This window comes from Cervus canadensis, chromosome 18 (genome assembly GCF_019320065.1).
Source record: "Cervus canadensis isolate Bull #8, Minnesota chromosome 18, ASM1932006v1, whole genome shotgun sequence".
NCBI lineage: Eukaryota > Metazoa > Chordata > Mammalia > Artiodactyla > Cervidae > Cervus > Cervus canadensis.
The window spans coordinates 16517355-16528810 of record NC_057403.1 but is presented as its reverse complement, the minus strand read 5'-3'; the positions used below and the strand labels follow the sequence as shown (position 1 = coordinate 16528810).

General features: G+C 50.8%; 1 protein-coding gene across 1 annotated transcript; it reads right to left on the bottom strand.

Moving 5' to 3' along the window:
• Positions 1-4440: 4440 nt before the first annotated feature.
• ZNF575 (zinc finger protein 575) lies at positions 4441-6586 on the bottom strand. Its single transcript, XM_043437235.1, has 4 exons — positions 6537-6586; positions 6167-6255; positions 5629-5740; positions 4441-5166 (listed from the first exon to the last, which is right to left on the bottom strand). Exons 3-4 carry the CDS (start codon positions 5708-5710, stop codon positions 4508-4510), a joined length of 741 nt encoding a protein of 246 aa, XP_043293170.1. The 5' UTR covers positions 5711-5740; positions 6167-6255; positions 6537-6586; the 3' UTR covers positions 4441-4507.
• Between the last annotated feature and the right edge of the window lie 4870 nt (positions 6587-11456).

Here is an 11456-nt window from a genome sequence, read left to right as displayed (position 1 = left end):
AAACCTTGTGTGAGCAGAAAAGGCTGAGTGGGGTTATCCAGCGATGAGAGTGACAGAGTCACGGGGAAGGCATTTCAGAGCATCGCCCATCGGCAGGGACTCAGGAGAAGTAAGGGAGGGTCTGGGGGAACCATTCCAGGCAGAGGAAAAGCAAGGCAGGACACATGCAAGGAGCAGCAGGGCATCGGGATGTCAGGAAAACGGGACCCACCCAGACTCAACACTGTCCGCTTGTTTGTATGCGTGCTCAGTCCTGTCTGACTGAGAGTTAGGAGAGGCCTTGAGGAGCTATTGTTTGAACTCAGATCTGAAAGGTGGGGAGGTTGGAATGCGAGGTGGTCTGTGGAATCTCCAGCATCAGGTGCATGATGCATGTGCGTGCTGAATCCTGTCCGACTCTGCGATCCCATGGACTATAGCCCGCCAGGCTCCTCTGTCTATAGGATTTCACAGGCAAGAATACTGGAGTGGGTTGCCATTTCCTTCTCCAGGGGATCTTCCCGACCCAGGGATCACACCCGCTTATTGTGCGTCTCCTGAATTGGCAGGCCGGGTTCTTCACCAATAGTGCCACCTGGGAAGCCCTGTCCCCTTGTTTGGGTATAGCCAAATCCCATCTCTAGGAGTCAGCTTTCTGGTCTAGACAAGCTAAGGTTGGACCAGATGAACACCTTCCAAATGAGTTTGTGTCCTTGAGACTTGGATGGCGGTATGGTTGCTTCTTAGAAGATCTGCCAGGACAAGCTCTGTGGTGAACACGGACACAGGCCGTACTGCCGGCTTCAGAGGAGAGACCCTGCCCCTCGGCTGTCCCGCCCCTAGGGCCTTGCTGAGCAGCCTGCCATCCTGCCGCCCCTGGTTTTCATTTGGAGCCTGATGCTGGAGATTCCACAGACCACCTTGCATTCCATCCTCCCCACCTTTCCGATCCAAGCTCAAACAATAGCTCCTCAAGAAGACCTTTCCTAACTCTGTATTTAACAGTATATGCCAGGTATACAGTCATAATGGGCTTCCCTGGTAGCTCAGCTGGTAAGGAATCCACATGCAGTGTGGGAGACCTGGGTTTGATCCCTGGGTTGGGAAGATCCCTGGAGAAGGGAAAGGCTACCTGCTCCAGTATTCTGTCAGAGAATTCCATGGACTGTATAGTCCATGGGTTGCAGAGTCAGACACGACTAAGCGACTTTCACTTCACTTTGATACACTCAATAGGGCTTCCCAGGTGGCGCTAGTGGTAAAGAACCTGCCTGCAATGCAGGAGACATAAGAGTCACCGGTTGGATCCCTGGGTTGCGAAGATCCCCTGGAGGACATGGCAACCCACTCCAGTATTCTTGCCTGGAGAATCCTACGGACAGTGGAGCCAGGCAGGCAACAGTCCATAGGGTTGCAAAGAGTCAGACACGACTGAAGCGACTTGGCATGCATACTCATAATACTGTATCTTTGGACTTCCCTCTTGGTCCAGTGGTTGTGACTGCACTCCCAAAGCAGGGGGCACGGGTTTGATCCCTGGACAGGGAACTAAAATCCCACATGCAGTATGGTGGGGCCAAAAAGGAAAAAAAAACAAACCCAGCCCTTATGTATCTCTATCATAGTTGTAACTTGGTTTGCTCATGATCAGATTCAGCAGTCTTTTCCTCTACAATTTATACTTTTTGTGTCTTAAAGTTTCTCTGTCTCTGAGGTTGCTAAGATATTCTCTTTTATTCCCATCTAAATGCTCCAGAGTCTTGTGTCTCAAACTTAGATCTTAAATCACTAGCAAGTTAATTTTTGTGTATGCTGTAAGGTAGAGAGCTGTATTCATTTCTACACTGCTGTAACAAATTACCAAGATCACAGGATTTAAACAATACAACTTTATTTTCTTACAGTTCTGGAGGTCAGTAAACCAAAATCAGTCTGAGTTGGGGTAAAAACATGGTGATGTCTGGGCTGTATTCCTCCTGTCTTTTAAATTTTATTTTTAATTTTATTTATGTATTTAAAAATTTATTTTGCTGTGTTTTTTCTGGAAGTTCTAGGGGAGAACCCATTTCCTCACCTTTTCTAGCCTCGAGAAGCTGCCTGCATTCCTTGACTCGTGGCCCCCCCATCACTCCAGTGTTTGCTTCCATTGTCACATCTCTGGCTCCTCTGCCTCCCTCTTTCCCATGTAAGGACTCTTGTGATTTCATTGGGCCCACTGGAATAATCAGGATAATCTCCCATCTCAAGATGAGCTCCTTCGTCATGTATGCAAAGTCCCCTCTGCCGTGTGGAAGCCAACACAATCTCGGGTTCCGGGGATTAGGACATGGACATCTTTGGGGGACCATTATTCTGCTGACCACAGGGTCTCATTTAATTTTCTTCTCTTATCTCTCAGCTTATTTGCCGATTAGCTATCCTTTCCTGGCTCGTCTATGGTAGGGACTGGCAAACTACAGTCCACGGGCAGAATCCCACCCACCGGCTCTTTGTAAATAAAGTTTGGTCGGAACACAGGTACGCTCATCCTTATATCCTAATGTGTTTGTCCGCCTTGGCAGCACAGCAGTAGAGCTGGGTAGTGGTGGCAGACCCTGTATGGCCTGCAAAACCTAATAAGATATACTGCCCGGCCCTTTACAGAGGAAATTTGCCAACCTCTGAGTATACAGGTGGGGAGCATCTCCTGACGGGGCCTTGTAAGCACAGGTCTGTTTCCGAGCGCTCAGTGCCCTCCGTCCAGCCTGTTCCCAAGCCAGCATCACCAGCCTCGTTATGACGGCTGTGTAATCATTCTTCCAATGTGGACTTGGCTTCTTTACCTTTTTTTTTTTTTAACCTATATGTTGTACAGTACTATTTCTAGACAATATTTATTTGGCTACACAAGGAGATAGTGAAGGACAGGGAAGCCTAGTGTGCTGCAGTCCTTGGGGTCACAAAGAGTAGGATACGACTTAGCGACTGAATGACAACCAGGTCTTAGCACATGGGATCTTTGATCTTCATTGCAGCTTGTGGGATCTAGTTCTCTGACCAGGGATTGAACCTGGGCACTCTGCATTGGACACATGGAGTTCTTAGCCACTGGACCACCAGAGAAGTTCCTTGGCTTCTTTCTCTTGTTTTTGCAACTCTTTGGCTGGTGTCCACCCCCCTCACTAGACCAGGTCTGTCTCGTTCACTGCCCCGTTCGTAACACCCTGTGCAGGGCTCAGCTCACAGTACCTGCCTAACACATGTCTGCAGAATGAAGAGCAGCCCACTGTTAGCCCAGTCTTCCTTGTTTTACAGCAGGAGAAACGGGCTCCAACAGGGGAACCATCTTTGCCCAAAAAGGTGCTTGTAAAGGCCTTATAATACTCCCATTTGGGGATCCCCTGGCAGCCCAGTGGTGAGGACTCAGCACTTTTACTCCAGCAGCCTGGGTTCAGTCCCTGGTTGGGTAACTAAGATTGTGAAAGTTGTGCAGTGTGGCCAAAATTAAAAAAAAAAAAAAAAAAACTTCCCATTTTATAGATAAGGCATCTGAGTCCAGAGAAATCACAAAACTTGTCTGAGGCCCCGAGGCTCTTAAGCAGTGGGTCAAAGATGGCTCCAAAGCTTGGGCTTTTTAAAAATGTTTACACTACTGGTAGCACACCCTTTGTGCTTGCTTTTATGATTTAGTATACTGTGGGAATTCTTCCATGTCAGTACATGTAGAGCTGACTTTCCCCCCTGCAGCTACCTCTTCCATTCTGTGGCTGTACTATAATTCCTTAGCTGGTCCCCTATCAATGGGCACTCAGGTTATTTCTCATTTTTGGCACTGCCATTGTACTGCAGTGAACATCCTTAATCTTATCCTTTTTTCCCCCCCAAGTGCTAGGATAAATTCTTAGAAGTGCAATAGCTGACATGAACATAGACTCATTCAAAGTTCTTTATACCTATATTTGGGGGTTCCCTGGTGGCTCAGATGGTAAAGAATCTGCCCACAGTGCAGGAGATCCGGGTTCAATCCGTGAGTCAGGGAGATCCCCTAGAGAAAGGAATGGTTACCCACTCCAGTATTGCCTGGAGAATTACATAGACAGAGGAGCTTGGTGGGCTACAGGGATCCATGGGGTCGAAAAGAGTCGACACGACTGAGCGACTAACACACACACACACAGTCAATGGCCAAAGTGGAGGCACTAATTTAAACTCACAACAATAAGGAGAGCTTGTCTCCACACACTCCTCAGCAGCACATAATGCTAGCAGAACTTTAACCTTTGCCATATGAATCGGTGGGGGGGAAACCAGAGCCAAGAGCTTTCTAACCACACCTCCAGGTCCATGGTTTGGGACTCTGCAAACTCTTATGGATGACACTTTCCTTTCCCCCAAACAAGGGATTCCTCTGCCTCTAAGTTCGAGTCCAATGCGGGGGCAACTTCCCTTCTACCTGGAAGAGGCAAGTCCATACAGCCTGGCTTAGAGATGCCACCTCTTTATTGACTGGGGCTGGCAGCAGAGGGAGCCAGTGAGCCAAGAGGAGCGCTCACTCCCGCTCCCCGGGGCTCTCAGCCTGGTGATGGCTGCGCTGGTGAACGAGTAGGAGGCGTCTCTGGCCAAACGCCTGGCCACAGCTGGAGCAGCGGTGCCGCGCGGTGGCCTGGCTGCCCGGCGCAGTCGGGGGGTCATGGCACAGGCGATGGGCCGCCAGTTTGGAGGGGAATGAAAAAGCCTTGGGGCAGTGAGGGCAAGGATAGGGGCGGGCGTCGGTAGCATGGTGCGTGTGGCGGTGGGCCGCCAGCTTGGAGGGGTAGCAGAAGGACTTGGGGCAGTCGGGGCACGGGTAGGGGCGGGCGGGAGCGTGGGTCCAGAGGTGGGCTGCCAGCTTGGAGCGGTGGCCAAAGGCCTTTGGGCAGTGCGGGCACGGGTGCGGGCGGGCGCCACTGTGCGTGAGGCGGTGGGCGGCCAGCTTGGAGGGGTAGGAGAAAGCTTTGGGGCAGTCGGGGCACGGGTGGGGGCGGGCGCCGCCGTGTGCCAACCGGTGCGTGGCCAGCTTGGACGGGTACGAGAAGGCCTTGTCACAGTCGGGGCAGCGGTGCGGGCGCTGGGGCGGGGGTCTCCGGCGGGGTCGGGAAGGCGCCCCCGTGGAGGCAGCGGGCCCTGGAACAGACTGGCTGGGCTTCTGCGGCGGGCCCTGGTCGGGAGCTAGGGGACAGGAGGATTGGTGGGCTCCAGAAAGCAGCCAACACCCTGAATCTAGACCAGACTCCCCCTCGTCCTTGACATTCTAGTGTATCTGGACAACTCCAGGGTCATACTGAGGTTCCCCAAATGGCTTGATCCTGCTCCTCACCCACTGCCATGCATCCTCCTAAGGCAGGCTCCAAAAAGTTACGTCGCTGGAACCTCAGACCTAAGCTTTCCCAAAGCCAGTAAAGTGTCCGTTTCCAGTATCCTCCCAAATGATAACCCTGAAATCCTTACAGAGGATCACTGAGGTCCCCCAAAGACAACCTGGATGATTCCCCCAGAACGTTGAGTTTTGGGGATCCGAAATGGCTATCACCCTGGGCCCTCAAACTATCACCCTAAGGTTCCCACAATATGTGACTCTCTTGGCTCCAATTCCTGGAGAACGACCCCCACCCCAGGTGGAGACGCCCTCACCTTCTCCTTTGGTCACAGGCTCCTTGTCAGCGGGGCTAGGCTCGGCGCCCCCGGCCGCAGACTCCGCCTCTCGCTCCAGCATCCTGCTGGCCCAGAAACCTAGAGGGAGGGCCTAGGGCGGGAGAGGGGGCGACGCCGGGGGTTATCAGGCTGTTGGGGATAGGACTGAGAGCCCATATTCAGGGGTTAGTTTGTTCAGGAGCAGGGGCTATCACGTCGGGTCCTAGAAGGCGAGGGTGGGTGGAGCCTAAGGGCACAGTGGGCGGGGTTACGCAAACCCGACCCAGAAGCAGTCTAGTTTGGAACCTAGTCCCTGCGATTGAGCTTTCCAGCGGAGTGGGCGGGGCCTCCACAATTTTAACTCCCAGCCGCCCCGGGCGCGGAGCAGGCGGGGTCTAAGCCCAGGGTGGGCGGGACCGGCCGCGGATGGGTGGAGCTATACAATTAAGACTTGAAGTCGGTTGCTCAGCAACTCTGTCCCAGGGGAGGGGCCTACGCGCTCAGTGTGCGGGAATTCACACCCAATAGGTAGCTTTACCCGGCTCTTGGCTCAGTCTCAGTTCATTGACGCCGCGTGCACTGCCTTTTCAACCCCGGAGCTGGAGACGTGGAGAGGAGAGGGGAGACCTGGAGGAAGACACAGAAAGGGCGTGAATCGTGTGTTGCGATCCAGAGACTCATAATGGACTTCTCCTTCGAGGTCGCAAGCGTCCGAGCCTTCACGCACCCCTTGGGATCATGGCATTCGGGCATCAACGCACCCTCCCAAGGCTCAGGCGCCAATGCAGCCCCCTCCGGAACCTATGCATCAGGACCCCAATGGGTCCTTCTCCGGGAACTGTGGCGTCCAGGCCCCACTCCATTTCCCGAAGACCCAGGTGTCTGGGTCCGAACCCCTGCCCCCTCACCTGCGGACGGCCCCTCCCTGGGGGCGGGGCTCCGGGCCCCTCCCTTGGCGGCCGTGGCCACTGCAGCGCTGCCTTCGGAAGCTGGGGAGCTGCACCACCCGGCGCGCGCCCAGCGACGGGAGGGAAAAGGAGGGAGCGCGCGCGAGCTGCTGGGCCCAGCCTCATTTCCATCCCCTCCTCCCACGCCGGGCCGGTGGGGGCGTCAGTTCGCATGCGCAGTCGCGGCCCGCGGGGGCGGCTGCGGAGGAGATGGAGTGGGTGGGTGCGCCAGGCCCGCGAGTTGGCGAGCAGGCGCAGAGCTAACAGGCCAAAGGACCGGAGCAAAGTGTCCTGCGGCTTGCGGGGCCTACGGTGGCTGACTGGAGTCAAGCACATGCAGGAGTTAACGCGGGGAAACCTAACTCGGAGATCACTGAGACAGCTTCCTCTTTTTACGTTCCCCTTCTTTTCGAGAATTCCGCTGGGAGCTTGAGTTCCGTCTCTCGAATCAGTTTCAAGAACCCGCTTCCTATTCTCTCCTTTAAGGCATTGGCAAGGAAAGGGTAGCCATTTCCTCGAGAGAGGACGGAAGCGATACTCCGAGCTCAGAAGGAGCTGATGCCCAGTGAAAGTCACAGCGTCCGGCACTTTTCGCCGTTGGGTGATTCAGGATTCTCAGCCCCTCGCCCCCCAGTGCTAAGACCCTGGGGCAGGGAGGGCGGCAGTGTCCACGTTTCTCGGGCCCCCGCGTTCCTGTCTGGAGCTCCTGATGCTAGGCCCAGGGTGGCTTGCTTGGCACCATTACGTGACGGTGCACCTTCCCGCCCCGCACAGGAATGATCGTGAAGTGCCCATAAACTATGCCCGCATGGGTGGGTCTTCAGTTTGATAATCCACAAGATCTGGCAAACCCTGGTAGTCATGGGAGTTATAAGGAAGGATTATTTGGGCTCATTTCCCCACCCACTCCTCCCAGGTGATTTTTGAAGCTATACACCAGGCCTCCTATTCCATAAAAATCTTTTTATTATGCTTGGTTTGTTTGAATCAGTAGTTAAACAAGATCCACACGTTGGATTTGTTTGCTGTGAGTTTTCAGTCTCTTCTTTAGCAGGTTAAAGAAGAGGTTCATTTTGAGGTTCATTAAAAGGTTCATTTAAAAGGTTTAAAAGGTTACTGCATGGAAATGGATCATCGGGAGGCAGAGTGGGAGACAAGTTAGTGAGGCGGCTGTTATATATTAATTATATTATTAACTTAAAAATAATATAATTTTGTAAACATTATCATTACAGCATCTGATCTTTTATATCAGAAATTGTCCTGAGTGCTTTATGGATGTTCATTCATTTAATCCTGACAGCAGTTTTCTCAAGAGGAGGTGCTACTATTATAAAAATGATGCACAGTGGGACTTCTCTGGTCTAGTGATCTAGTGGTTAAAAAGCTGCCTGCTAATCCAGAGGACATGGTTTCCATCCCTGGTCCAAGAAGAGCTCACATCTTTCATAGTTGCTGTGAGACAGCTAAGGCCATGTGCCACAACTAGTGAGCTGGTCCTCTAGAGCCTGTGCACTGGCAACTAGAGAGCAGCCTCCACTGGCTGCAACTGCAGAAAGCCCGTGCATAGGAACGAGGACCTCATGCGCCCCAAGGAAGATCCAGCACAGCCAAAAATAAGAATAAATAAATTCCTTTAAAAACACGAGGCACTGGGACTTCCCTGGTGATCCTGTGGCTTCAACACACCATGCTCCCAATGCAGAAGGCTCAGGTTCAAACCGTGGTCAGGGAACTAGATCCCATGTGCCGCAACTAAGAGTCTGCATGCCAAAACTAAAGATCCTGTATATTTCAACTAAGACCCAGAACAACTAAAAAACAAACAAACAAAAAAAAAGAGGCACTAAGACTTATTCAAGCAGAAAGAAGCAGGGCCAAGATTTGAACCCTTGCAGCCTAACCCTGGAATCCATGTAATTTATGTTCTTGCTTTGCTGCCTCTGTGACTGGGGCAGAGGGTATGATGATGGAAAAGTGATCTGATTGGAGAGGTTAATTCAACAGGGCTTAGTAATGAATGGAGAGGAAGTAGTAAAAGGAGGAAGGAGTCAAGGATGATGATGAAATAAGGAGAGCCACCTCCCTGGGAGCACAACACCTAGAAATTGTTCCATGCCGTGTGATCTGCCAAACTTTTTGCAAGCGTGCACTCATTTGATTTTTTTCTAAATTGAAATATAGTTGCTGACAACAGTATATAAATTACAAGTGTATAGTCTGATGATTCAGTTTATTGAATATAAAGGTTGTATTCCATTTATAGTTATTATGAAATATTGGCTATATTCCCCATCTGCACAATATATCCTTGTAGCTTATTTTACACCTGATAGTTTATACCTCTTAATCCTCTACCCATGTAATGCCCCTCCCCCACTTCTTGCTCCCCACTGGTAACCGCTAGTTTGTACTTATCTGTGAGTCTGCTGCTGCTTCTTTTTATTGTTGTTGTTACATTCAGTAGCTTGTATTTTTTAGATTCCACATATAAGTGATATCATGCAATATTTGCCTTTTTCTGTCTGATTTATTTCACTTAGCAGAATGCCCTTCAAGTCCATCCATGTTGCTGCAAACAGCAAAATTTCGTTCTTTTTTATGGCTGAGTAGTATTCCATTGTATATATACACCACATCTTCCTTACCCATTCCTCTGTGGCTGTACACTTAGGCGGCTTCCATATGCTGGCAATTGTAAATAATGCTGCTGTGAACATTGGGATGCTTGTTATCTTTTCTTAGACCTTTACAGTGAGGGAGGAACTATTTTCAGCCACAATTTACAGATGAGAAAACAGAAGCGCAGAAGAGGTTAAGTTTTGAGCTTGAGGTCAGCAGCTGGGGAGAGTGATGCTAGTTTCTAACTCTTAGGACACCTCACAGCTAACTTTATAAAACTCCCAGAGAGCGTGCATTCCTTCAAGGGACAAGCAACAGTCTAGAGATCCTGCAAGAACAGTTAGGAATGGGCCCCAGGGCTGAGGAGGTTTTATTTGGGGGATCCTCACAGTAAAGTGCCTGAGGGTCCCTGCTTTCCTGACCTCTCTCTCCCCTGAGCACCTGGCCATCCCTGTACCTCTTGTTGTTTTAAGCCTGATGTCTGCTCCTCTTTCCCCACCAACCAGACTGAGGACTCACCTCTGCATCTCCAACTTCACCCAGCTTGAGCCAAACCTTCAGGACACCTCAATGTGAGGATAACTGAACCAAGTTCTCTCTTTGAGTCTGAGCCTGTCTTTCTGCCTGTTTCTCCCTTCTCTGGGTGTTTCCCTGTTCTGACAGGCTCTCCTTCCTGTACATTTCTCCCGGCTCTAATGTTCCCTGCTCCCCACATCTCTTCCCATCTCCACAATCTTCTAGAATCTCCAAGTATGTCTTTTTTTGTTTTGTTTTGGCTGTGCCATGCATGATCTTATTCCCTGAGAGAAAAAGAAAGTGAAAGTCTCTCAGTCGCGTCTGACTCTTTGCAACCTCAGGGACTATACAGTCCATGGAATTCTCCAGGCCAGAATACTGGAGTGGGTTGCCTTTTCCTTCTCCAGGGAATCTTCCCAACTCAGGAATCAAACCCAGGTTTCCCGCATTGCAGGCGGATTCTTTACGAACTGAGCCTGACCAGGGATCAAACCTGTGTCCCCTGCAGTAGAAGCAGAGAGTCTTATCCCCTGGACAGCCAGTAAAGTCCCTCCAGGTAGATCTTTGTGACCATATTCCTTTTGACCCACAGCCCATTTCAACTCTATGCCTCTCCATGTATCTCTGAAACTCTCCAGATCTCTCTCTCTCTCTCAATATCACTGAGTCTCGGCATCTTCCTTGTTTCTGAGTCTCTCCCCTCATAAAGTCCATCAGAAACACACTAGGAGTCTGGCAAAGTTGGCTAAGGGGAGAGGACCAAAGAGGGAGCACTGGCTGTCTCCCCAATCACAGGGAGAATTACAGTCATCCCTCAGCATCTGCAGGATTCTCCAGTGGCTCAGCAGTAAAAAACCCACCTGCAATCCTGGAGACACAGAAGATGCTGGTTCGATCCCTGGGTTGGAAAGTTCCCCTGGAGGAGGGCTTGGCCACCACTCCAGTATTCTTGCCTGGAGAATCCCATTGATAGAGGAACCTGGTGGGCTACAGTCCATGGGGTCATGAAGAGTTGGACGGGATTGAAATGACTGAGCATGAACATGAATTCAGTATCCACGGGATGGGGTGGGAGTGGTTAGTTCCAGGAGCCCTCTTGGCTACCAGAATGGGGAATGCTAATGTACCTCATATAAAATGATGTGATGCAGTTGACCTCTGAATCTGTGACCAAGTGATTTAGACCCTCTAGGTGAGGGTGCGGTGCCCTATTCTCGCTATTGATATGATAAGCTTTCAGACTGCCCAAAGAGCAAACTTTCAGACTGCCCATGACTAGACGTGTTTCAACTCTAGGTCCTTGGTGTAAATGAACAAAAGCCATTTTTAGAGGTTCACATTCCAAAAGAAGCCAAATGATTTCCAACCCAATTTTGCAAAGCATCTTGGAAATTTATTTATTTATTTGGGGCTTTCTAGGTGGCACTAGTGGTAAAGAACCTGCCTGCCAATGCAGGAGATTAAGAGATGAGGATTTGATCCCTGGGTAGGGAAGATCCCTTGGAGAAGGAAATGGCAACCCACTCCAGTATTCTTGCCTGGAGAATCCCATGGACATAGGAGCCAGTCCATAGGGTTGCAAAGAGTCAGACATGACTGAAGAAACTTAGCAAGCATTTATTTATTTATTTAGCTGCACCTAATGGCTTGTGGGAGAAGGCAATGGCACCCCACTCCAGTACTCTTGCCTGGAAAATCCCATGGACGGAGGAGCCTGGTAGGCTGCAGTCCATGGGGTCGCTA

Bases quoted from the DNA above. Each gene is read 5' to 3' on its own strand.
- ZNF575 (XM_043437235.1), bottom strand. From the start codon at position 5,710: ATGCTGGAGCGAGAGGCGGAGTCTGCGGCCGGGGGCGCCGAGCCTAGC. The intron at 5,167-5,628 runs GTGAGGGCGTCT...CCTGTCCCCTAG, and splicing joins GCCTGTGACCAAAGGAGAAG to CTCCCGACCAGGGCCCGCCG.